This window comes from Hippichthys cyanospilos, chromosome 1 (assembly GCF_059441005.1).
Source record: "Hippichthys cyanospilos isolate Australia breed blue-spotted pipefish chromosome 1, RoL_Hcya_1.0, whole genome shotgun sequence".
In the NCBI taxonomy this organism is placed as follows: domain Eukaryota; kingdom Metazoa; phylum Chordata; class Actinopteri; order Syngnathiformes; family Syngnathidae; genus Hippichthys; species Hippichthys cyanospilos.
This window is the reverse complement of record NC_142369.1, coordinates 33663063-33686952: the sequence shown is the minus strand read 5'-3', so window position 1 is coordinate 33686952 and position 23890 is coordinate 33663063. Positions and strand designations below refer to the sequence as shown.

The window sequence follows — 23890 nt, the reverse complement described above, 5'->3', positions numbered from 1 at the left end:
CATAAGAAACATAAAATATTGTGGAGGGCCGGGCCAAAACGCTGAACTCAATTCTGCATAATATTAATTGTATTTCTTTTTTAAAAAGCAGTAAATAGCAGTGTTTTGACAAGCTGGCAAGAGTATATATTAAAGTTAAGCAATGAAACTAAATACCAAATAAACTGAAAAAATGAGGTTGCCTTACAAAAATTTATTCATTCAAATTTCTCAACACAATGGTAGACAAAATATTAACATTTTTTACTCTTTGTGACTCATATTAGTAAACATTCTGTCACATTCACTTCAAAACACATTTTGAGTTCCATATACTGTTGGATAGTTGTGTAAAGGTTCTGAGCATTTTAAAGACATCACAATATTGTCTTTTTGCACCAAACATTAAGCAAGATACAACATATTGACTGTCACTGAACTGTGATTTTGAGAAAAAGTGTCCCAGTTCATTGTTATCTGGTGCCTTACAGTAACATGCCTACATTTGTGGTCTAACTGCCTCATTTGGTGTTTCAATGTTGAGTGTTTCAATGTGTTTCAATCCTTGAGAGAAGAGTAGAAATCCAGCAGAGATCCTGACTTTAAAGTGCTCTGCCAGTACTCCATCAGACTGCAGGTCAATGAGTTCCAGCTGAACATCACTGGGTGCATCATCCACACTGAAGGTAAAGGGAGAGGAAATCATGTGCATTTCATCCTCCATTGTTCTTAGATCCTCAAATCGCTTTGCAAACTCACCATGCAATGCTCCGAACATGGATGAGTACCTGCAGAGGTTATCAGCTGATGGTGTGACTTCTTTCAGGGTTTGCATGTGAGTGAGAGTGTTGCTCTCCAGTTGTCTTGAAAGAAACTATCTTTCTCATGAAAGCCTTCACCAAGCTGTGCATTTCATGTACAAAAAGGCCCTTCCTTGCCTTGCAGCTTGGTGTTCAGTTCATTCATCAGTGCAGTCACATCAACAGCAAATGCGAAATCTGCCATCCAGACCTCATCTGCAAACTCTGGGATGGCCTTGCCTTTTGTCTCACAAAACTACTGGATTTCTGCTTTCAGATCCCAGACTCTTTTTAACACTTTACCCAGGCTGAGCCATCTCACAGAAGTGTGGTAGCCAGTGTCACTGTGCTCACTCTCATGCTCCTCCAGAAGTGTGACAAACTGTGATTCAGTGCCCGCGCCCTGATAAAGTTAACTATTTTAGTAACAACATCGATAACATGGTTAATTTTTAGCACTGATTTGCACAACACATGTTGGTGTAAAATACAATGTAAAAATACTAATTTCTGATCAGGGTCCATTTCAGTCACTTTATCCTGCATGCGTTTTAAAAGTCCGACATTTTTCCCGGTAAGATTTGGACAACCGTCCGTGGTGACACCTGCCAGTCTGTCCCATTTCAGTCCCAACGTGTCCATACAAGCATTTACCTCAATGAAGAGATCGCTCCCTGTCGTCGTCCCTTTTAACGACCACATTGCTGCCAGCTCCTCCGTAATCCTGAAGTCCGGCGTTATCCCGCGGACAAATACGAGCTGTGTCGCGGACATCACAACTCTCGTCCAGAGCCAAGGAGAAAAAGTCAAAACTTGGCACTTCACGTTGCAGCTGTAGCTCCAGATTCCCCGCAATGTCCTCGACCCTTCTCGTCACGGTTCGCCTGGACAGCGGGACTTGCTCAAATGCCGCTTTTTTTTCAGGGCATATTAGTGCTGCCGAGTCTACCAAGCACTCTCACGAACTCCCCCTCTGAGAATGGCTTGCTGTTTTTGGCTATTTTGTGGGATATCACAAAGCTGGTCTTGGTTGCTGCATCCCTGGATGCATGAAGCCTGGTAAAAAAAGCCTTGCTGCGTTTGCAGCTTAGCTAGCAAAACTTCCGATGTCCGCGCTCTTTCAGCATCAGTTAGGTTTTTATATTTCTCTGCATGTTTCGTCTGGTAATGCCGACTCAAATTGTAGTCCTTCAACACGGCAATCTGCTCCCCGCAAACTAAACACACAGCTTTACCTCTAACTTCAGTAAGTAAATACTTTGCTGTCCAATTTTTGTTGAAAATTCTACATTCGGCATCTACCTTCCTTTTTTTAGCCTGAGCGGACATTTTTGAGAGCGAAAGTCATCTTTTTGTGATTTAATCGCGCGCATGTCTTGTTATACGCATTACGTCATTATGTGCGTGAATTAAAAAAAGACAATTTCAGAATAAAAGCAGTGCAGCTTTAGCCCATGAATGAGGTGAAATTAAAAAATGTTTATTTTGAAATTTATTTATTTATTTACAAAGGTATGTGGCCCGGGCCATACAATGCCCAGGTCTGTCATACGGGCCAGTCAGTGCCATCCGACGGGCCGGATGTGGCCCGCGGGCCGTGCAATGCCCAGGTCTGCCGTACTTTATCAGTGGTACTCGGGAGTCGACCTGCACTTGGACCCATGCACTGCACTTTTTGGTAGCCCCCCCCTCCCGGTACCTGACCTGCCAGTTGCTAATCGGCGCGTACTGGCCTTTCTAATTTTATTTAAGTGGAAGCACGCTCTCCCTCCGACGCACAACAGCTGGCTTCGAGAGGTTCTGACCCACATCAAGTGGGAAAAGATGAGGTTTTCACTCTCTGGCGCAAGTTCTTCCTTCAGTGAGACATGGAAACCGTTCTACGATTATTTGGAAAATGTCGTGATTTGCCCAGACAGCGAGTAGATGCCTCCCCTTCCCCCCCTTTTTTATTTATTTTTTTATTTATTTATTTTTCTTCATTAATCCTTTGGCTACAGTCGTACTTGTTGATACACTGTGTGTTTTTGGTTGTTTCATGTTACGTCTGAGTGCGTGGAGTGGAATGAATGGATGTTTGGTGTTAAGATGGTTGCTGAAGATGCCTGTTTACCAAATGTTTTTTTCTCATGCAATACCTGGTATTGCACTCCTTAAGTATGTTTACTCGTTTATCGGATGTGCATGTATGAGGCTTTGTTCCATGCTGTATTTCAGACACCATTGTTTTTCGAAATGTTTGAATAAAAAGATTAAAAAAAAAAGTCAAGTAACATAACGCTCTTTATTTGAGCCGCATAATACAATTGTATACGATAAAATTGAAGTATATAATCAATGCTGATAAAATACAGCTACAAAAACATGATCAGTCAAGTCTAGCAGTCGACTGTACAGTAAATGTTAAAAAGATACGATTAAATTATGGCCCTTGCAACAGGCAAGTTTGTTCAGCCATTATCATTGCATCATGAAAGCGATTGAGCTATTTTCAATACTTACCTGGTTGAATAAAATAAAAAATAAAACATTTATAAAATGAAACATTAGCTTGTGGACAAGCCTATAGATTTCATCAGTCGTCACCAGGGAATGCTGAGACATATAATGAGTGCAATACGTGTGGTGACTAAGCGCAAATGAGAGTGTACTGTTTACCCCCTGATGATTTCTGTTGTTTATCAGAAACAATTGTAAGAATTGTCTCAAGTATTGGCGTCTTGCCAGCCCCTCATGGACCATTAATGAGAATTCTTTTTCTGTATACTATTTAGAGTTTGACGGGGGATACTGGCTGCTCAGCAGCTGAAAAACCACTTTGTGCTTAACATTCACTTTCATTACAAACTGACAGGCCATCTGATGTCACAGATGTGTGTCACCACTGTGGTGGTTCATCTCATTGAGCAGAATTTAATTACATGCCTAGAGATGTGTGGAGAGCAAATGTGCAGCCGCAGGTGCAGTAACTTAATTATTTGACTTTCATATGATAGACTTTACTGGGTTAATATTGACGAAAGTAAGTCTGGGCATAGTAGAGGGAGATTCTGCACGATATTTAATTGATTCCCAGCTGCCATTTACATTCATTATGCCTTTTTTTTTTAAACATAAAAAAACACAGACACACACTTACATATATATGGCTCAAAAAAGTGATAATGAACCCAAAAGGATGCAGAGAGAGACAAGAGTGCTAAGCAGGTGGTTTGTTGGAGACAGCGTGGAAAGAGACGGGACAGACAGACAGTCACAGCCAATTCAATGCAGAAATTCCGTTCAGAGGAAGGCAGCCGAATCTTGGTCAGGCGGGCAGAGCGGGTCTTCTTATCAGGCAAGCAGGAGTTTAGGGTGACAGGTAGGATCGAAAACCAGGAAGGCAGTCCAATAAGGTGCACAAGAAAGCTTCGTAAGACAATCCTGCACAGAAGAGCCTGGACATGCAGGCTTGTACACTGGGTGAGTAATTGGTTGCACCCTATAGTGATTTGGGTGATGGAATGCAGGCTGACAGTAAGGAGCGAGCGTGAACTGACTGGAACCGGCAAACTGTGACACTTTGCGCCTCATGTAAACACATGGAATGGCAAAACTGAGAATCAATGTGCTGATAGTGTCCAAATAGTTTTTAGACAAGTTTATTTTCAAGAGCCGGGTTTTGTTCAGCTTTCGGGAGAAAACGTGGATAAACATGTTAAATGGGCATTTATATGTAGGGGGCTAGGTACCTTATTTTGACCACGCAAGTCATTAAACCTTGTTCTATTGCATGCATCATCACAAAATAAAGGAGGTTAATTTTTTGCGGCTCTGACTCTGGCTCTGGCTCATGCAAGGATTTTGAGCTAGAATGTGAGGTCGAGAAGTTCCAAGTAACTACACACCATAGAAAAACAATAACATATGCATAACATAACAATAAAATATAGCAACATAAAAAAATATAAAAATAGAAAAATTGATTTTTTTTTCCTGAACCCCCCCACCCCCCAAAAAAAGCTCATCTCTTCTCTCACTAACATTTAGCAAACAATACACATTGTTCGACACTGCTTTGAATGTAATTTTGGTGCTATTCATCTTAAGAGTTAGGAGCTGAGGTGTAAAATCAGTATTGAACTATGCCCACGTGTTTGGAAGACTCCGAATGATTGTTGGAGTACGACACAACTTGTGACTTCTTGTCACACAAAGCACATACTGAGTAGATTGCTCTAGATTGCAGCCAGTTGGTGAGTTGCGCATAGTAAGGCAATGCAATTGCAAATGGTTTTACAGTAATCAAAAGAAAAGGCATAGAAAAGAGGGCACAGAATCATGGAAATCTTGGTTGCAAATGATGGACCGATATAGGGACAACTAACAGAACATAGAATTCAGGGCATCTTTATGCCAAAGGATGAACAGGTCACTTAGCACATTGATTGAGTCCCTGCAGAAAAACGTGCCTTGTCCTCACATGTCTGATGTCTTGCTAGATGAAATACGTGACCATGTGGTGAAGCGAGAGGGAATTGTGACTTCAGCTGTGCCATGACCCACTTACCTGTATGACCTGCTTTTATTATACATTGCAAATGGATAGCATAAAGGGCTTGGAGGTACAAAGAGGTCAACTAAGATGTGCGAAGATAAAATGACAATAAAAATTACTTTGAAATTAAAAGAGACAGGTCTGTGAACCTGAATCCTTTATTTATTGAGGGCAGAGTTGGAGTTAGAATTAGGTATGTGCATATTAGGACTATGACTGTGCTTTTACGCTTTTGTCTTTGAACTGTAAATAACCATATTCTTTAAGGCATCAACTGTCAGTTTTATAAGTAAAAAGGTCAAAGTTTACCACACTTTGAGTACTGTTTTTGTTGGATTCTGCCAATCCAAACAAACACTACAGAGTTGTCCTCAATTAAACTTTAAAAGGTCAAGTCCAGGGAGCTGAGGTCCAAAAGAACAAAATCTATAACGTGTTTGATAATTTAGCCTCAACGATTGTTTTCATCCAAAGACCAGTAAACATACATTTTATAATGATTGAATTGATTGTATGGAAATTATGCAGGTGGCTCCAAAAGCTTTTTTTTTTTTAAATTGTCATGCTATAACTGTAACGACAAGGTAAAAAAAAATGCTCAAATTCAAACTACATATCTTTTATTTTTTGTGCCTGAAATTGGATAAATCAAATGGATGTAATGCAAAACAAAGCTCCATGTAGTCATCACATGATTTTCAGAAGTGTGTTTTCTAATATTTTCCAACATTCTAAAGCTCAGTACGAGCAATTACCACCACCGTTTTTAGCACCTCAGCATGACCCAGTTAGAACCAAACACCATCAGGCAACTGCAATCACGGCTCAACATGAAGACGCTTACTCAGGACAGATTTTGACATTCAATGGTTTTATCAAACTCAGATATAAAAAAGCTAACTTACATTTCCAGTAAAATGTGAATTAGAGTCCTATTTTTTCAACAAAATTCTAAGAATTCTTAATACGTGCAAGATGTCGTGTGCAGGGTACACAACTAAACGAAAGAATTGTAGTTTAAAAATGTTGTCATTGTTTACCTCAGTTGCCACATTTTCCTTAAAAAAACATTTAATGTAATGACATACTGGCTTCAAAGGGACAGGTGAGTGTGGCTTGACAGAAAATCAAGAGCTTTGTTTTTCGGTTCATTACCTTGACAGAACTCTGTCCACATCACTACAGATGGTGCACCAATTAGCCTGTTGATCTCCTGCTCCATTTTTCCATAACTCCGTTGTGAACAAGAACCCAAAATGCGGGGATGATATAAAGTTATTGCACCCCAGGCAAACATTTGCGGTTATGTGCATACTGAGGCCAAAGAAAGACATAAAAATCTCCAAAAAGCATCACATTTCAGATGAGACGTTTTTAGAATATGTGTCAAAATGTTAAGATTTTAATTTCATTTACATTTTCAAAATGACAGAAAACTCAAATATCTTGACAGCAAAGGTTTGGGCACCATTGCGGAATTCATAGCATGCATCTCCTTTGAAAAGCTGAGCTATGACAGTGTCATGATATTTTTTTTACAATTTTCAATTAAAAAAATCTAGGTGTTGTCAAATTCAAACATTTTCAATGCACATACTCATATGACATTTTCTCGACGAGCATCATCATAGGGTCTTCAAAGCATTTGTCTCAAACTCTAAAACTGAAAATAACTAAAACTGATAACTGAAGTCTTCGACATCATTAGGACAAAATCAGCATTTAAAATTTGAAAAATAAAATATACTATATGGACAGTCCTGATACATGTTGGAAACTTGTTCTGTGGGCTGATGAGATTATAGATTCATAGACGATCATAGATGGAAAAAGCAAAGGCATGATGAAAACATAAATGACACAAAATTAAACCTTTGTCCAAAGGTATTAACAAAAGGGAAAGTAATCATACTCTGGGGCTGTATTTCCAGTAGCAAGGTGAATATTTAGGGAGAGGACGAAACATGGATTCAATACATCCATTCATCCATTTTATAGAGGGACTGATCCTAACAGGGAGCGCAGGCTTACTGGTGCCTATCCCAGATGACGTCGATCAATAGGTGGGGGACACCTTGAACTGGTTGCCAGCCAATTCCAGGACACACAGCAAAGAACAATCATTTACACACCCAATGCTAAAAAAATACAATTTAGAATGTCCAACACACCTGCCATGCATGTTTTTGGAGTGTGGGAGGAAGCCGGAGTTCCCAGAGAGAACCTACACGGGCTCGGAGGGAACATGCAAACTCCACACAGGATGGCAAGAGCAAGGTGGATTTGAACTTGGGTCCCTGAACTGTGAAGCAGACGTGCTAACCACTGCTACACCGAGCTGTGGATTCAATACTATTTTACCAAAGTTTGGACGCTAACCTGATGCCATCTGTCACATACTTTAAGTTAAAACACTCCAAAGTCAATGGTGGATTACATCAAAAGACATAAAATGAAGATTTTTGCTACGGTCTTCACAACCTTCTGATCTCAACATAATTGAAAATTTGTGGATGGATTATGAAGGAACAGAGTGTAAATTACAACCCAGATTTCTCAATGATCTGAAAGACTTTTCTCAGGAAGAATGTGCGAAAATACCTCAAACAAGAAGTGTGTTAACAAGCTGTAATATGTGCCAAAGGTGCAATGCATCGTATTATTAATTTGAGCCGCATGGGGGCTTGCCGTTCATACGGAGTAGGAACAGAGGCCTGCCATTGACGCAGAGCATGAATGGGGGCATGGCTCTGACACGATGCAAGAATGGAGGCCTGGCTCTGACGCAGAGCCGGAATGGAGGGCTGGTGCTGTTCTGGAGCAGGGATGGGTATCTGGCACCGATGTGGAGAGGGAACAGGATTATGGCAGTGACAGGGAGTAGGAACAATGGCCTGGTGCTAAGGCATAGAAGGAACAGGAACATGGCACTGATGTGGAAGAGGAATGGGGGAATGATACTGCTGAGGTGCAGGAAGAGGTGCAGTAACAGGTTGCTGCAGATGCCTAGGTGTTGGAATGAAAGCCTATCATTAGCCTGCCACCAGTAGCGATGGAGGGAACAGGATATATGCGAACCATGGCTACAGGAACATGGGATGGCGTATGAGAATTAACTGGTGAAAAGATGGAGAAGAAGACCATGGAGAACAAAGTGATTTCTGGTTAGTATCAGGAGGACGTGAATTGGAAAAGCAAAAATGCGTGTCAGAATTAGAAATCTGGACCGCCTTCACAACCAAAAAATCAGAGTCTAAAAATAACATGCGAAGGTAAAATGGTAGGAAAACGGAAATGGGTGAAACAAATCCATAGGAAAGGTCAAGAGGGCTCACGTGAGGAGGACAGAAGTAGGCAGCTGGCTCAGGGTTAAAGCAGGCAGACCGTGACATGCAGTAGTCTACATTATTCTTCTCAGAGGGTCCAAATGTATTTGGGACCCAGTTCATTCTGTCATGTAAGCGTGCTGTTGAGGGCCTAAATGCAGGAAAGCCAGGAGTCAGGAAGTACTCTCGAATAGACATTTAATCACAAAAATGAAACAGGAAAACAAGGAATTTTGAACTTACCAGATTCCTTCCCTACCAGATAGGTTGGGTCCAGTTCCAGCCTTTGTAGCCAGAGACCGCACCTTCAACGTCCCTGCCTTTGTCTCGTCAGGCTCATGTTTTCTATGGCTGTGAGCATGGGCAACCAGCTTGACCACCAGACACTTAACACTCCAGCCTTACCTTCAAGCCTGGTATGAGTGGGGGACCCAGAGACTCACATCCAGGTAAAGGATAATGTGTTTCAAAAAATATATATTCATCAAATAAGTTCGAAAACTGTGCTTTGTCTAGTTCTTTTCCAAGGGCCTGGTTAACATGGTGATCTAACCAGTGGCATAGTGGCCCCTGACAACTATTGGCTGAATGACTGAAACACACAAAGCCCTCCCTGGTTCAGGGAGGAGATCTCATCATTAACACAAATTTATTTTGAAGAGTTATTATTACCAGTGACATTCAATATGATAATTCAGTTGCAGCACCATGTGCAGTAGACCCAGAACCCCTTGAACGTGATCTTTGGCCTCCATGTGTCATCATTAAAATGCAATTATACTCTATGATAAGCTTTTTCTAAAGAGATTAGCTGTGTTTATCTCCATATCATTTAGTGTGTGTATAACGCGCATGCCTCATTACTATGTTTCAATACAACAACAAAATTAAACCAAAATAGCATGTTTTGCGGAAATAATAAATGAAGAGAAAGTAAAGTGTCCAAGTGAGATTTAGTTTGCCCAGTCGAATTCTTCCCTCCCTTATTGTGTACACAGCACATTCTGTTAAGGATTACTGAGTGAATACAATTGGAGATTTTCCATGTGAAAGGCAACGTACATTAGTCTGATATTTAACCAAAAATATGAAGACTATAAGGAACATTTGGTATGTGAATATTTTTGTTTTTACCAAATTTAAAAGTTCACAGCAGAATTCCTGTTGAGCCTGGATACATATGTGAATTACCCATATCCACAATCTTCATGTGTGCAACGTTATCTAAGTACAGTAGATGGTGTTTTATCATTTATTAATGTGAGGAGAGCCACAGTAAAATGTCTCACTTTGAGCGGCAGATATCAACAGTTCAATGGGCAATGGTATTTACCTTTTTAACAAAGCGCCCCTGCCACAGATATTTCTTAAGATTTATTGATAGGAGGTACTGAATATGTCAGCAGAAGACCGACGAGTAAGTGAAGGCTGTTGTGATAGCATCTCACACGGAATCATAAAAACCATCAACCAGGCTTAGCATCTCACGGTAAGGAGATGATATTAAGATAATTTTCTTTCGTGGCAAGTTGATAAATGTTGAGAACAGCCGCAGGTGTCTTATCACGAATGCCTGCATAGAGATTCGTTCAAGTAATGTCACCCTCATTAGCAGACCTTCCTCACAGCCACAGTCTTTTCCATACAAGACAGGCCAAGTAATGTGACTTGATGGCTAGTTGTTAAAAAAAAATGCTAGTGCAAATCAGTGCCCATGTTTACATAATAGACATGGGTCATTTTCACAAATTGAAACTTGATGAAAAACAGGGAAGACATCTATTTTTTTTTTTTTTTTGGGGTGGGCCGTAGTCGGGGACCACCCTAAACTGGTTACCAGAAGGGCATACAGAGATGAAGCAATGACACTCACAAACACACTTATAAGGACCAGAGTGTCCAATACAACTATCATTCATGTTTTTGGGGAGGAAACCTGAGTACCAAGAGAAAATCCATGTGAGCATGGGGAGAACATGCAAACCCCACACAGGAAGGCCAGGGCAGGGATCAAACTGAACTGTGAGGCGGACATGCTTACCAGTCTATCAGTGTGCCGCCCCACAGGAAAGCCATAGACTACTAAATTACAAAATGAATACATAAAAATAAAAAATATGTTAACTCCTGGGTGTCCAGGGACTTTTCACCACCCTGGCCTTATGATCACCCAACTTGAGCTGACTTTGAAAGGCTCATAACATCGTTTGATATATTTTTACTTCAGTGGCATCAGCCCTATCGCAGATACTGTATATTTACATATATATTTCAAGGCTGTTTCGTTTTGATGAACTTTCATTTTGTGAGAAAATAAAATGTTAACAGCTATTCAATGCAGCAGATTTCCCAGACAGAAATATGCATATACTGTATACAGTGATCCCTCCTTTTTCGTGGTTAATTGGGACCGGAGCCCCTCCGCGATAAAGGAAAACCGCGATATAGCCCCCCTCCCACACACACACAAACATGCAGAATGTTTATTTTTTATTTTTGTAAATGTGAAAAGTCGCATATGAAGTATAAAGTATGCATATTATTTAAGACACATTACTGCAGTACTGTACACATATTTACTTAAATCTTAAATGATTAAACCTTATACACTATCTGAACAGTAGCTACCACTTTCCATCTTTTGAACTCTCGCGAGCAGCTGCCCGGACATCGGATTAAAGTGAAGCCTCTTATATCATAACCACTTGAAATTTCAATTTATTATAAAAGAAATCTAGGTAAATGTAAGATTTCCAAAGCTGTGCAATTCTTCGTTGCTGTCTATGTAGGCACACAGACGGACGGGTGTGTGCATTTGCTCTCGGCACGCCTACGAGTCACATGATCAGCTCCCAGAGACCAAGCTGTCAATCAACGTGCTTACTAGCACGTAGCGTGTGCTCACACACAGGCGATTACAGGAGAGACGAAAGCAAGCTTTTGGATCCTCTTGCTTTTTGTAATGAATTGGAGTTTAAAGTGTAAAGTCTGCGTTTTAATCATGTTCGTTAAGCTTCTTGTTACTTGCTCCAGTCGGATGTCCGAGGAAGTGCAACGTATAGGCACATGACTAGACACGGAAGATACGGAAAAGAAAGGGCATACTAGTACATACGGTATAAGGTTTAATCATTTAACATGAAAGTAAATATGTGTACTGCAGTAGTAGTTCGACTTTCAAGGAGTGCCAGTGACATGTGCATTTATAGATAACTTGCCTATCTGGCACATCTCTCCACAATATAATTTTTTTTTTCACCCCCCAAAAAATCCGCGACGCACTGAATGGGCGATAGACGAAGCGCGACCTAGCGAGGGATCACTGTAATGTTATGCGTTGCATGGAATAAAACGCTTCCAGGCAGCAAAATTAAAGCTTTCCTACAACATTTAGGTCTTGGAGTGAAGCTTTTTGTCAACTACAAGTCCCATAATGTATAGAAAGAACTTTGCATTATGGGAGTCACGCCAAGCCATTCAATGAAGTCATTGAAAGGCCCAATGAAGTCATTGAAAGGCCTGCTAGCACCCCCCTGTGGTTTTGGGCTCTTAACACAAAAATTTCTTTTTTCCTGTTCATGAGTTGCTGTTGAAAGGATTGGAGTAAATGCATGATAAGAAATCAGGTTTTCAATATGTCGCTCCCTGTTGACTCCCCAGTTGGACTCAGTGTTTACCCCAGACGTTCTCGTCTCGCCTTTTGTTGGTAGTTTGTGATTTTGTTTGATACTTTTACATTTTGGACTACTTTTGTTTTCCACGCATTGCGTGTGCTTTGTGTTAATAAACTCTCATTGACTCTCTTCACCTCGTGTGTCTGGTTGGGGTCCTTTTCCCATTCGGGATCCGCAGGTTATTTTTGACGGATGCTTAAAAATGTAACGTAACTGTAACAATAATAATATAATGATTTGGCAAAATACCTGCCCTCACCCAGTGTAGTGTGTGAATGGTTGAATTGCACCTCATTTTGCCTCTGTATATGGAGGGAAGCATTCCAGCGTGACTTGTTTTGAAGTCAGGGCTCAAGGCTCTGGCCTGCAAACTGCCACCCTGCAGGCCCAGGTTAAAGCTGGGCCGCCACCCTGGTGAGGATTTCTGGGCATCATACACCAGGAGGAGGCCCCGGGAACGATCCAGAGGCTGTGTGTCTCGGCTGGCCTGGGAACATCTGGGGATTCTCCTGGTGGAGCTGGACGAAGTGGCTGGGGAAAGGGAAGTCTGGGCTTCCCTGCTCAAGATGCTGCTCCAGGACTCCAAACAAAGCAGTAGCTAATGGATGAATAATGTATTTGAAAGTCCTGAATTTTATGACACTTACAAAGAATTAATCACATGTAAGGAAAGAGTGTTTTTTAAATTAGTTCAGAGAAGGGCACCACTTGTTTACCAAGTTTTGAAATGTATTGTAACTATTAAATGAGCTGCTTGCTTCAGACATAATCCCAGTCATTAGCCATAATCCTGTGCTATTGTTCCACTTGCCTTTTTAGCCCTTTGTCTTTTGATCTTAATGAAGAAATGCAGCGCTCAAGCAAACATCTTATAAGAATTTTATTTTCAATCAAACAGTGGCTAAGGTCAGTGAATTATGAAACATTAATAAACATGTAGGCTTATTTAATGTGTAATATTACCCATCACTTACAGTAAACAATTAAGTGAACATATGATAAATAGTAAAATTACTTTGAAATGCATAATAAATCATTCATTCCTGGGTTTGTACTTCAGTGCCTTTATTTCAATGAGGGTCTGAAAAAGTATTGAAAAATATCAGAAAATGTATTAAAGTTACTTTAATACAACTTTGTTGTTCTGTTGAACACGAACAAGAAGGTCACTGTGACTTTGGCAATGCGTCCTGTTCACAAGTAGCCCAGCCCATTTCGACCAAAGTGGCAAAACAGAGGGATGTTAAAGCACAGACAAGTGAACTGCAAGCAGATGACACAACAGGCCATTAACTTATACAAAACGTTCAATGACATTCAAAAACATTTTCAAATAAAAACAAAACAAGTACTTTGTAAATACTAAACAACACATTTGACTCAAAATGGGAAAATATTCTCTCAAAAATCTCTGTCCATGCAACATTGCAATTAGAATGTCAGTTTGTCATGTACAATGTCGCAACATTTGCATCACTCAATAGACAGCAGCAAAGTATAATGGCACAGTTCAACTCTACAATACATGGAATTATTAATTGTGAACAAAATTCTAAAGGTACTTCACCTGAATGATAAAGAGTGTGACAACGCCAGCTCCAGTGCTTCGATAGTTTCCTGCAAACCAGTCTCTCAGCTTAACGAGACAACCCTGAAATAAAAGATGTACATTTGTACCGTATTTTCCGGACTGTAAGCCGCACCGGTATATAAACCGCAACAGCAAAAATTGAGCAAAAAATCTTTTGCCACAGATAAGCCGCACTGGACTATAAGCCACTGGTCATAACATCAGACATTTATGCAAAAAAAGTGGTGTATGAAATGTTTATTTCTTTATATATATATATATATATATATATATATATATATATATATATATATATATATATATATATATATATATATATATATATATATATATATATGTTTTTAATTGTCTACCTACTGCAACATCCTATGTTTAACAGACTGAACATACTTACATGCCAGTATGTTTAGTCCCAACATTATTTTTATAGAAAATGGGTAGATCGATATTATTTACATATCACCAATAGAATACTGCAGTTAAATAGCAGTTCAAACTGGAAATCAACACTTTGACAGCATTCTGTCTCCCATTGTTTAATTGATGAATTAATTTAGTGAACATTGCACACACTGCACATGAATAATATATACAATCATATTATTATAAATACAATCCTATATACTGTACACCGTATATCAAATTTACACGTCACAAACTTTTATACAAGATCTCATTCAATTTAGACTTTTTTTTTGAATGATTTTAATAATATATTTTAAAACTCTTTTTGAGCACATCCATTGATTCACATCTTTTGAGTTCTATTTCTAACTTGTTCCATAAACTGACTCCTAAACTGAAAAAAAAAAAAAAAACAGCAGATAAGCTGCACTGGACTATAAATCACAGGGCTCAAATCATGAGGAAAAAGTTGTGGCTTGTGTGTATATATATATATATATATATATATATATATATATATATATATATATATATATATATATATATATATATATATATACTGTATATATATATATATATATATATATATATATATATATATATATATATATATATATATATATATATGAACTCAAGGCTTACATTTTAATTATTTATTTGATTATTTGCACAGCAGTTTGGGGAGTCATTGACTTAATTTAGGAAAGATTTGACTTCCCTATTATTTGCATCTGGATCTGGTACACATCTCGGAGGGCAACCCCTCTGCCAATTTTACTGTGAGCAAAGCATGTGACTGTTATCTTGCCCAAAAGTGTCTGATCAAATCAATCCATCCATTCATATCTTGTACAACTCATTAGGGTCATGAGTGAAATAGAGCCTTACCCAGCCAGTGGTGGGCCAACAAAGTCTGCTCTACTGGCCTAGATATACTCAGAAAAGCACATTTACTCACAAATATTTTTCAATAAAATTATTCTCGATGGTCTGTTCTCTGTAAGACATATTATACCAGCTTTTTGTTGTGCTTCCAGTGTTATATATTACCATATACTAGAGTTTGTTTTTATGTTTTTTTTTTTTAAATGTGGATAAAAACTTTTCATTTAATCACGCTTAAGCTAGCTAGTGTCATCAGGTTCCCTGAAATCTGCCAGAGCCTTCAGGGCCTGCCTGCTCTAAGTGAATGGACACAGCCATTTGAGTTTACAGTGCTTGGACCAATCATCTTGTGAGACTGAGACCTCAGGAGTAGCTAGCTGTCCCTGCTTAGAAAACCACATGTAGTCAAGTACATCGCATGTGATTGGATAAGCTCTCCCTTGAGTCCGGCTGTCATTTTGCCACAAAATGCCATATGTTTGAACCAGGAGATTTGTTTGCTATGAGACATAGCTTTTTTAATTATTTATTTATTTATTTATTTATTTCAGAAGTGCCGCTTACGCATTTCTACTTTAACAACATTTTTTTTTTTTTTTTTAAGGCCCCTCTAAACACCAACCAGACGATGGACCATCGTCACCCCATTGGGCAGATCGGCTCAGAAAATTCAGAGTGGGCACTCCGTCAATGCTGACTGACTGTCCGTCATGACAGACGCCCGTTTTGCTGACGAACCGACGAATGACGGGAATGGGATAGGGTGATGGTCAACTTTGCCCTCTCTTGGTAGCAATTGGGTGGCCAATATTCACCGACGGAAAGACGATTCCGATGACGGACCAGAATAAAAAGTCAACTTTAGCTTTTTAGTGATGGCGGAAGAGTGAAAGGACCCTCGGAAGGGACAGAGAATGTAATTTATTTCTGATTTGAAAAAATGACGGTCCGACAATGACGGAAAGAGGGCGGAGCTCTGACGAATGCTCGACCAGCAAAAATCTGTAAGTTGCCCACCTCTGAGAAAATTCACCATAAACACACTGCAGTGACGCCAACTACTATGTACCTTCTATCCTAATATACCACATAAAAGCCCAGTCCAATTTGAATGTAGCAACTGTGTCAGAAAAGTATATTGAAGGGATACTTATTTTGAAATAATGATGTCGTTTGTCAGCATAATTTGTTGCATATTTAGGATTTATACTAATCATAAACATTTTCAGGGGAGTGTCCAATCATTGCATTTTTTTGCTATTCACGGCACGGCTTGGGTGTGTGCAATTTGAGTACACAACGGCACAACCACTCCCAAGTGCTGAATTATAATGTCAAAATTTGGGAACAAATATTAATAAGATCAGGAAAAGAGGGTGTGCATTATCCACCAGTCTAATTGAGGTGTTTCTTGGGCACCTTTTTTGCATCGTGACAGAGCATTAGTTATCCTAGAAGAGGGGCATTTATGGATTAGGCCCTTCTGCGCAAGTGTCTTTCCTTTCGGAAAGCTTCACATAATTGGGAAGCATCAAGGAGCTACTACAGGCTAGCTTAAATTGAGGGACTTCTGATGTACAGTATCATCTGCATCTTGTAGCTGACATGAAAATGGGCATGTGCCAGCTGGACAGTCTCACTTCATGGATGACTGCAAGGAACAGGTTTAAAAGTTAACATTTCGTCTTCAATGTTAACATTTGTTGAAAGTTTATTTATGGTGCGTTTTTAAAATTTTGTTAATGTTACAAAAAGAAAAAAATGGTATACTTACACATTTTTTGTAAATACATAAGGACCATATTTACAGTCACTGCACCATGTGTGTGTGTGTGTGTGTGTGGGGGGGGGGGGGGGGTGTATGTCAGGGGGTTTCTCTTTCCTGGAGGGAGCTATGTAAAAAATAATTGAGAAGCACTGCACTAAACCAACTTCTGTAAATGGATGAAAGTCGCCTGCTATTTGCAATGACTAATACAAAAATCTCAGCGGATAGATGGTGTCTCATCACAAAAAACACTACTTCTCAATAAAATGATGTTTTCCCCTGTTTTTTAAATTTAAAAGTTAACAGAACATTTATCAGCCAGTGATACTGTATGTTGTTATGACCCTGTGAGTCATTTGTTGTTTGTGGATGTGTTCTGCTGTGTTCTCTCTCCTTGGTTTGTGTGTCTGAGCCTTTTTGTTTATTTGGATGAGTGAATTACGAACAGGTGGTGTCTCCTCATTGTCTGGCTCATCTGATTGCTGGCCTATTTAAACAGTCCGCTGTCAGCACTCTGTCTCACTCCAGCCATTCCACTGCCAGAAAACGTTGGCTTTCCGAGACCCTCTGTTCGAAGTGTGAAGAGGTGTTAAAATCGTCTGTGAATTTGTACATTTTTGTAAATAGTTGGAGCAGTAAGTAGGATGGAGAAGCCATTTTATTTGAATCCTTTTTCTCCTCTTTTTGAGTTAGTTAGGTAGGTTAGTGAATTGTCGTTTGTTTCCTCTTTATTTTGACTGTGTAAGGTAAGGTTAATTGAGGATATTTTGGTTTGTTATGTTGGCTTCGGTTCTCCCACTGAAGGAAATAAAAACTGCCCTTTTTGTTTGAACTTGACTTCCAGGTGTCACTGGCCTTTTCTGGTGAAAAGACAGGGGGGGGGGGGGGTGTACACACATGCAATGCGATGTCCCAGGTTCCCCAAAACTGGGGCATAACAGGGTTTACAGTAAAAGAAAAAGATATGGTTACGAATTTTGAAATTTAAATGGAAAAGTCAAATATGAAAGGAAGACTGGTGTGATAAAAAATGATAGATGATTCAGGATTCCATGTAAAAAGGAAGGTCAAGCTAAAATACAACTGCTAAATGGTTGACCTCCCTCTTTCACCCAAATAAGGCCCTCTTTGTAAACATTTTGCACACACATCTATGGCCAAATCTTACTGTGCATGTCTTGAAAATTAAATTTGATAGTGTGTTTTTTTAAACGCCTTTGAATATAGCCAACCTCTTGCCAGTTTGTGTGGATAGGGGAGGTGCAAGGATCCTGTTCACAACACGAAATGGGAATGTTACCCATCCAGTCGGCCTCACTGTGTACACCACAACACCTAAACTGAAAAAAGGGGGGTGAGGAGAAATGTCTAAATCAAATGCTGAGTAACACTTTTGATTTGGGGTTGAACATGGGGTTAATAAGAGCCTTATAATAAGAGCCTTATAATACAGTTGTATATAAATAAGGAGATGAACAGTGTCATTTACCAGGTGCTGGACTGCATCAAAATCGTCTTTAATAATTTGGTTCTCACCGGGACCCGACTGCCTGTAGATCTCCAAGCTTTGTCTCAGATCTTTCTCAAAATATGTGTCTATCTGTACAGTAGAAAAAAAACACTTATACACAAATGTAGAGATGCCATGGACAAGATAGCCACAGGCATTAGCAGAACAATTGCTAGTTAAAAGCATTCTAGACCCACCAGAAAGATGAATTCAATGTGGGATGCACATACTGTAACTATTCATAATGATAGCTTACTGACAGCCAAGTTGCTGCATCTTTGAATATGTGTAGTATAAACAGTTTATTACCAGTCCACTGTAAACCAGGAACACACAAGCCATGGCCAGTTCTACGAGCATCAGGATGAACAGCAAGACGAAAAACTGCAAATCGACACAATCACAGTCATATACACTGAGTAATGAGTAAATCTTTTTCAAGTTGTTTTCATACGCCAAGCAAAAACTGCAAAAGACACAAGTGGATGTAAAGAGATGAGGCGCATTTAGCGACGAACAAATGACAAACTACATTTCGAGTCCTTCCTTATTATTGTGGTAATCCGCACAAAGCATTGGTTTGCTATGGTTTGAGTTAGGGGTTTTGACCGCTTTATTGTAATAAAACGATTGAACCATGAGCTCCAGAATTTGAGGATTTGTATCAAACCTCGTACAGTTTCCATACTGGACTTCGTGAAAACCATGAATCCTAACCACGAAGGTAAACTATTTAGAAAATAATATGATTGGGTTCTGCTGAGCAGAGGTGAGCAATTTAACATTTGTTTGCTGGTCAAACATTCGTCAGAGCCCAGCCCCCAATCCCGTCATCAATTTTTTCAAGCTGTACAAAATTGTAATCGTCGGTCCATCAGTGCATTTTCCCCCATACTTCTGCCACCACTAGAGGGTGACATTTGATTTTTTTTTTTTTCTTGGTCCATTATTCATCAGGCGCTGGTCAACTTCTGTCTGCACTCACTCATACTTTTTTTCTGTTTTTGTACTTAACACAGTATTATAAGTGTAACACGACAACAAAGCCATCCAAGGGGTTTAACTCTAGGCTATCATACACCATCAGTTTTAATACATGGGACGGGAGTGCAATTAGTAATCATGTCTACTGGATTATGGCAAGTAAGCCAGGCGTCCAGAAGTCTCAACTCACACAAACACACCACAGAATGCTCTTATCAGCAAGAGACCTGAAACCAGAACTAAGACAGAGAGCAACTGCAAATCTCAAAGTAAAGTCAGCTATGTTATAGCTGGGAATGACAGGTAGTAAATTGAACCAACCTTGTTTATTTACTCAACTGAACATACATGTATGCCTCTACTGCTTGGTTGTACGTTAAAGTGACTATTTTCACTGATAGCAAGCTTGATTCTTGTTTGTCCTATAAAGATGCAGCAACATAGCAGATAAACGTCCCAGTCAGTTGAATTATATTTCAGTAAGCAAAAGGGGGCATGGCGGGCTGACGGACATCTAACGGACGTCTGACGTAATGTCTATCTCAACGATTACAACGACGGATGAAAATTGCATTTCAGGCATTTTTATCCCCCCCCCCCCTTTTTTTTTTTTTTAGCATTCCCTTCATTTGTCAGTCCGTCTGCAAAATGGGGGTATGTGATGGACAGACGGACAGTCCGCCAGTGCTAACTAAGTGCCCACCCCTGCTACTGAGGCATTATATTAAATATTTGCTGTTGAAACTAACCTCACAAAATACAATCAGCTGACTTTTGGGTAAAAGGCCAAAGTTGCCTATACTTTGGCTTTTTCTGGTTCTCTTAGAAGACATTTGAGCTCTCCTTTGAGCAGGCACATAGGCTACAGAGCTCAGATAGAAAATGGAGAAGAAAAACAGTATTTAAGAACCCCACAACAGTCCAGTCAGGAACTAATCGGTGCCCCAAAGAATGTAATGACCTGATGAAATGAAAACCATCATGGTATAGCCAAGACTCATTGCTTAAAGTTAAACTTAATGAAACAAACATTGACGTCATCACATATGGCTTATCTTTGGTAAAATTCTTGAACACAGTACTGTATTAAATGAGATTTACCTGCGTAAACTGGCATATCAATGGCATTGTCAAAAATGGTCCACTAAAGCTTTTGTAAAGCTATTAATGCGCTACAATTATCTTTTTTGAGGTGTTCCGTATACTGTGAATGGTGAGCTTATGTCATCAGGATTCATACTCACACAGATGAGCAGGCAGCGATTCTCCTTCATGGCTCCAAGCACACCCAGATAACACACACAGGTAACGATAGTACCAGTAACCACAAGGGTGTTGGCAGGGTAGATGGGCCAGAAAGTTGTGATGAGAGATGCAAACTTGGAGTGTATGCTCTGAAATATCCCAAATGCAACCACAAACGCACCACACAGCTCCACAACAATCAGGAAACAACACCCTCTGTTATCATTGTGGGTTTCCTATTTTGCATTTGAATTCAATTGAATTCTCATGTGTCCAAAGATGCATAGGAACTTGCTGTTTTTAGCACTTACCCAGCACAGAAAGTTGAAAAAGACCATTAGGTTTTTCAAGAATTTTACACAGGAGCGATCCATCTTTTAATCCTGCATGCACGTTACATGAGCTTGCTCAGCACAACAGACATCTATCTGGCAGAAAACTATAAAGACTGTTCTTTTAGGTGCCTTTGTGTTTACATGACAATAGTGTTTGATATGATAACATTGAGCCATAAACACCATGAGCTCTTGTGACCTACAGTATTAGGCCTCATGCAATTACGCGACACATATGCCTTAGTTTTGTCTGTTCGCTTCGTTTCAAAATACCAACAGTTGTGCGTGAATCACATTGACTTATTTCCAGTCTTTGTAAGCTAAATACAAAATTCCACTGAAAATATATTGTAAATCATGTAAAAATGAATAACAATATTTTGTCAAACGGTTCGACAATTTTATTTTATTTTTTTACTAGTATTTAATGTGTTTCTTAAGTCAATAGTAACTTAATGTTGCGTCAAGCCATCACATTAAAAATAGTTGACAAGAAAACATATTGTAAATCATGTAAAAATGAATAACAATATTTTGTCAAACGGTTCCACAATTATTTTTATTTTTACTAGCATTTAATGTGTTTCTTAAGTCAATAGTAACTTAATGTTGCGTCAAGCCATCACGTTAAAAATAGTTGACAAGAAAATGTACATTCATTATTTGTACGTTTATATGTAAATAAACCAATGCTATTGGGCAGTCCACGTGTGTGGGTGTGATTTGAATTATTCATTCATTTCTAATTATTGATTAAAAAGTTGGAATAATGCACTTTTTCATGAAGGTTGAAAGAATAGCTGCTTGTGGCTCAGGAGGAGCTCAAGGAGAGACAGGCAGGCGAGCCCTCCTGGAAGCCCAAGAGCATTTAACGTTTCCACAGTGTCTATAATGAAAAGCAAAACATACAAACAAACAAAACACTATCAAAACTATTGATTCAAAGTACTTCACAAAGTACTATATTATGTCAAGCACTTGAATTGGAAAAGAATGGTTCAATACAAATTCCAATCAGTTTGAAGCCAGCTTTTGCATTTCTCAGATGGGATGTAAAGGCTTCAGGTTCTTTCGCATTCTACATATAAGGTACACTAAAAATGCACACCTTTGACATTTTGGAACATTCAATTTACCTATACCGTGCATGTTTTTGGGAGGCGGAGGTAATCGGAGTACCCTGAGAAAAAACACGTAAGAATGGGGAAAAAATGCTAACTCTATACAAGAAGGCCAGAGCTGGAAGCAAACTCTACTGCACTGTATGGTGGATGTGACCATTAAAAATATACCGGCTTTTACAGTCAACTTCAAATAGGATAAAGTCCCTTGACCATCAACATCTAGGGATGAAGTGGATCAGATCCAGAACTCTTTTCGCTTTATCATTTTATCGTTCCACAGTGAATATACACTAATTTGGCTTGTGATGAATATAATAATTGTGTGTCAAGTGAAGGACAAGCATTCTTCCAGTCCAGCAGTGGCTCATTTCTGGTAGCCACATTCACAGCAACAATACATTAGAGGAGATCACTTGTTTACGATAATCACACAATTCAGTTCCAAATGGTTCCCCGGTTTATCACTGTTATGACTTTTTATTTTTATTGTTTTTATTTTTATGGCCTTAGAGCTTTTTCATGGCTCATTCTGACCTATGTATGTAAAAGCTCTAGTTTACCACTAGTACCATTATATAATGAGTAACCTGAACAAACTTTCAATCTAAAGAAAAAAAGGCTGACATTAACAAGTGGGTGTGATGCCATAATTTTATGACAATATGAAACTGAGTCAAAACATACTAATAAGATTTAAGAATGAATTAGATTTTGTTTTAGGAAGTTACTCATCAGTGACTAAAAAGATTCAACTCAAACACAAGTCATCTTGTGTGGCATTCATGCTTGTTGTTCATTAGCTTGTATTGGTTAAGTCTTTTGTATAGTAGGCTCTGTTAACAACAAAACATTTGGTTTTAAAACAAGTGTGGCTGAACTCATTGTCAATGGAAGTGTTTGCGTTTGTTTCTCTTCCGGTGCCCATAAGCTGTTGACCCACACACCAAGGAAAATGGCAAAGAAGTGGACTCCACATACATGCTTTTCTTGGATTTCCACTGCAGTGAAAATGAGATTGATTATTACAGTGCATGTGACATATTGCAGCACTGGCAATCAGTTGATATTGCCATATTTGTGAATGTAAGGAATGGAATGAAAATAATGAATTCATAGTCACTCATAATTCCAACAATTGAGATGAAAACTGACTGGCTATTTAACAGAATTCAAGAGGGTGATTGTGCCCGAGACAATAAGCAGTTGTGAGAATAATACAGGAAGAAAGTTGATGAGCCACACAGTGAAGTTATTACAGAGTATTGGAGGCTAGACTCAGGTCAGAAGGGAGTGTTTGTAAAAACAATATTGTTTCATGCCTAAGAAGTGTACTCAGATGCATTATTAGCCTTGAGGGTGTTGACAAAGAAGCGCCACTGGAGCTGCATTGTCTGTCAAGGTTCATGACAGGTTACCCAGAGAGGAACTGTGTTACTACATAAGGAATTCTTGTGGTAGAGATATAAGTTAGAATAATACAGGACATGAATGAGGGTATCATTAGAGTGGTTATATGGGCTAGAGGTGTGACAGAGAAATTTAACATGGTAGTGGTTCTACATCAGGGATCAGCTCCCAGTTCTTTGCCCAATGTACCATGTTGCTTGCTGTGATCTTCAGTCATTTTTATGTATCGTAGGTGTATGTATACCCTGGAAAGCATTGGTATAATGGATGGCTTACCTTGTGACAAGAATCACCTCAGGTGTCGGATACGTTGTGTGATA

General features: G+C 39.2%; 1 protein-coding gene and 1 pseudogene across 2 annotated transcripts; both read right to left on the bottom strand.

Moving 5' to 3' along the window:
* Nucleotides 1–478: 478 nt before the first annotated feature.
* LOC148430178 (general transcription factor II-I repeat domain-containing protein 2B-like) lies at nucleotides 479–1553 on the bottom strand (annotated as a pseudogene).
* Nucleotides 1554–13360: 11807 nt separating this feature from the next.
* Nucleotides 13361–21136, bottom strand: LOC148430177 (leukocyte surface antigen CD53-like). 2 transcript variants are annotated; one of them, XM_088408005.1, is made up of 7 exons: nucleotides 21016–21136; nucleotides 20704–20892; nucleotides 18785–18859; nucleotides 18455–18565; nucleotides 18198–18305; nucleotides 13884–13967; nucleotides 13361–13579 (listed from the first exon to the last, which is right to left on the bottom strand). In XM_088408005.1, the coding sequence occupies exons 1-7, from the start codon at nucleotides 21076–21078 to the stop codon at nucleotides 13511–13513; spliced, it is 699 nt and encodes a 232-aa protein (XP_088264131.1). In that variant the 5' UTR covers nucleotides 21079–21136; the 3' UTR covers nucleotides 13361–13510. The 2 variants fall into 2 exon arrangements, with proteins under 2 accessions (XP_088264131.1, XP_088264213.1); XM_088408087.1 differs by lacking the exon at nucleotides 18198–18305.
* Nucleotides 21137–23890: the final 2754 nt, after the last annotated feature.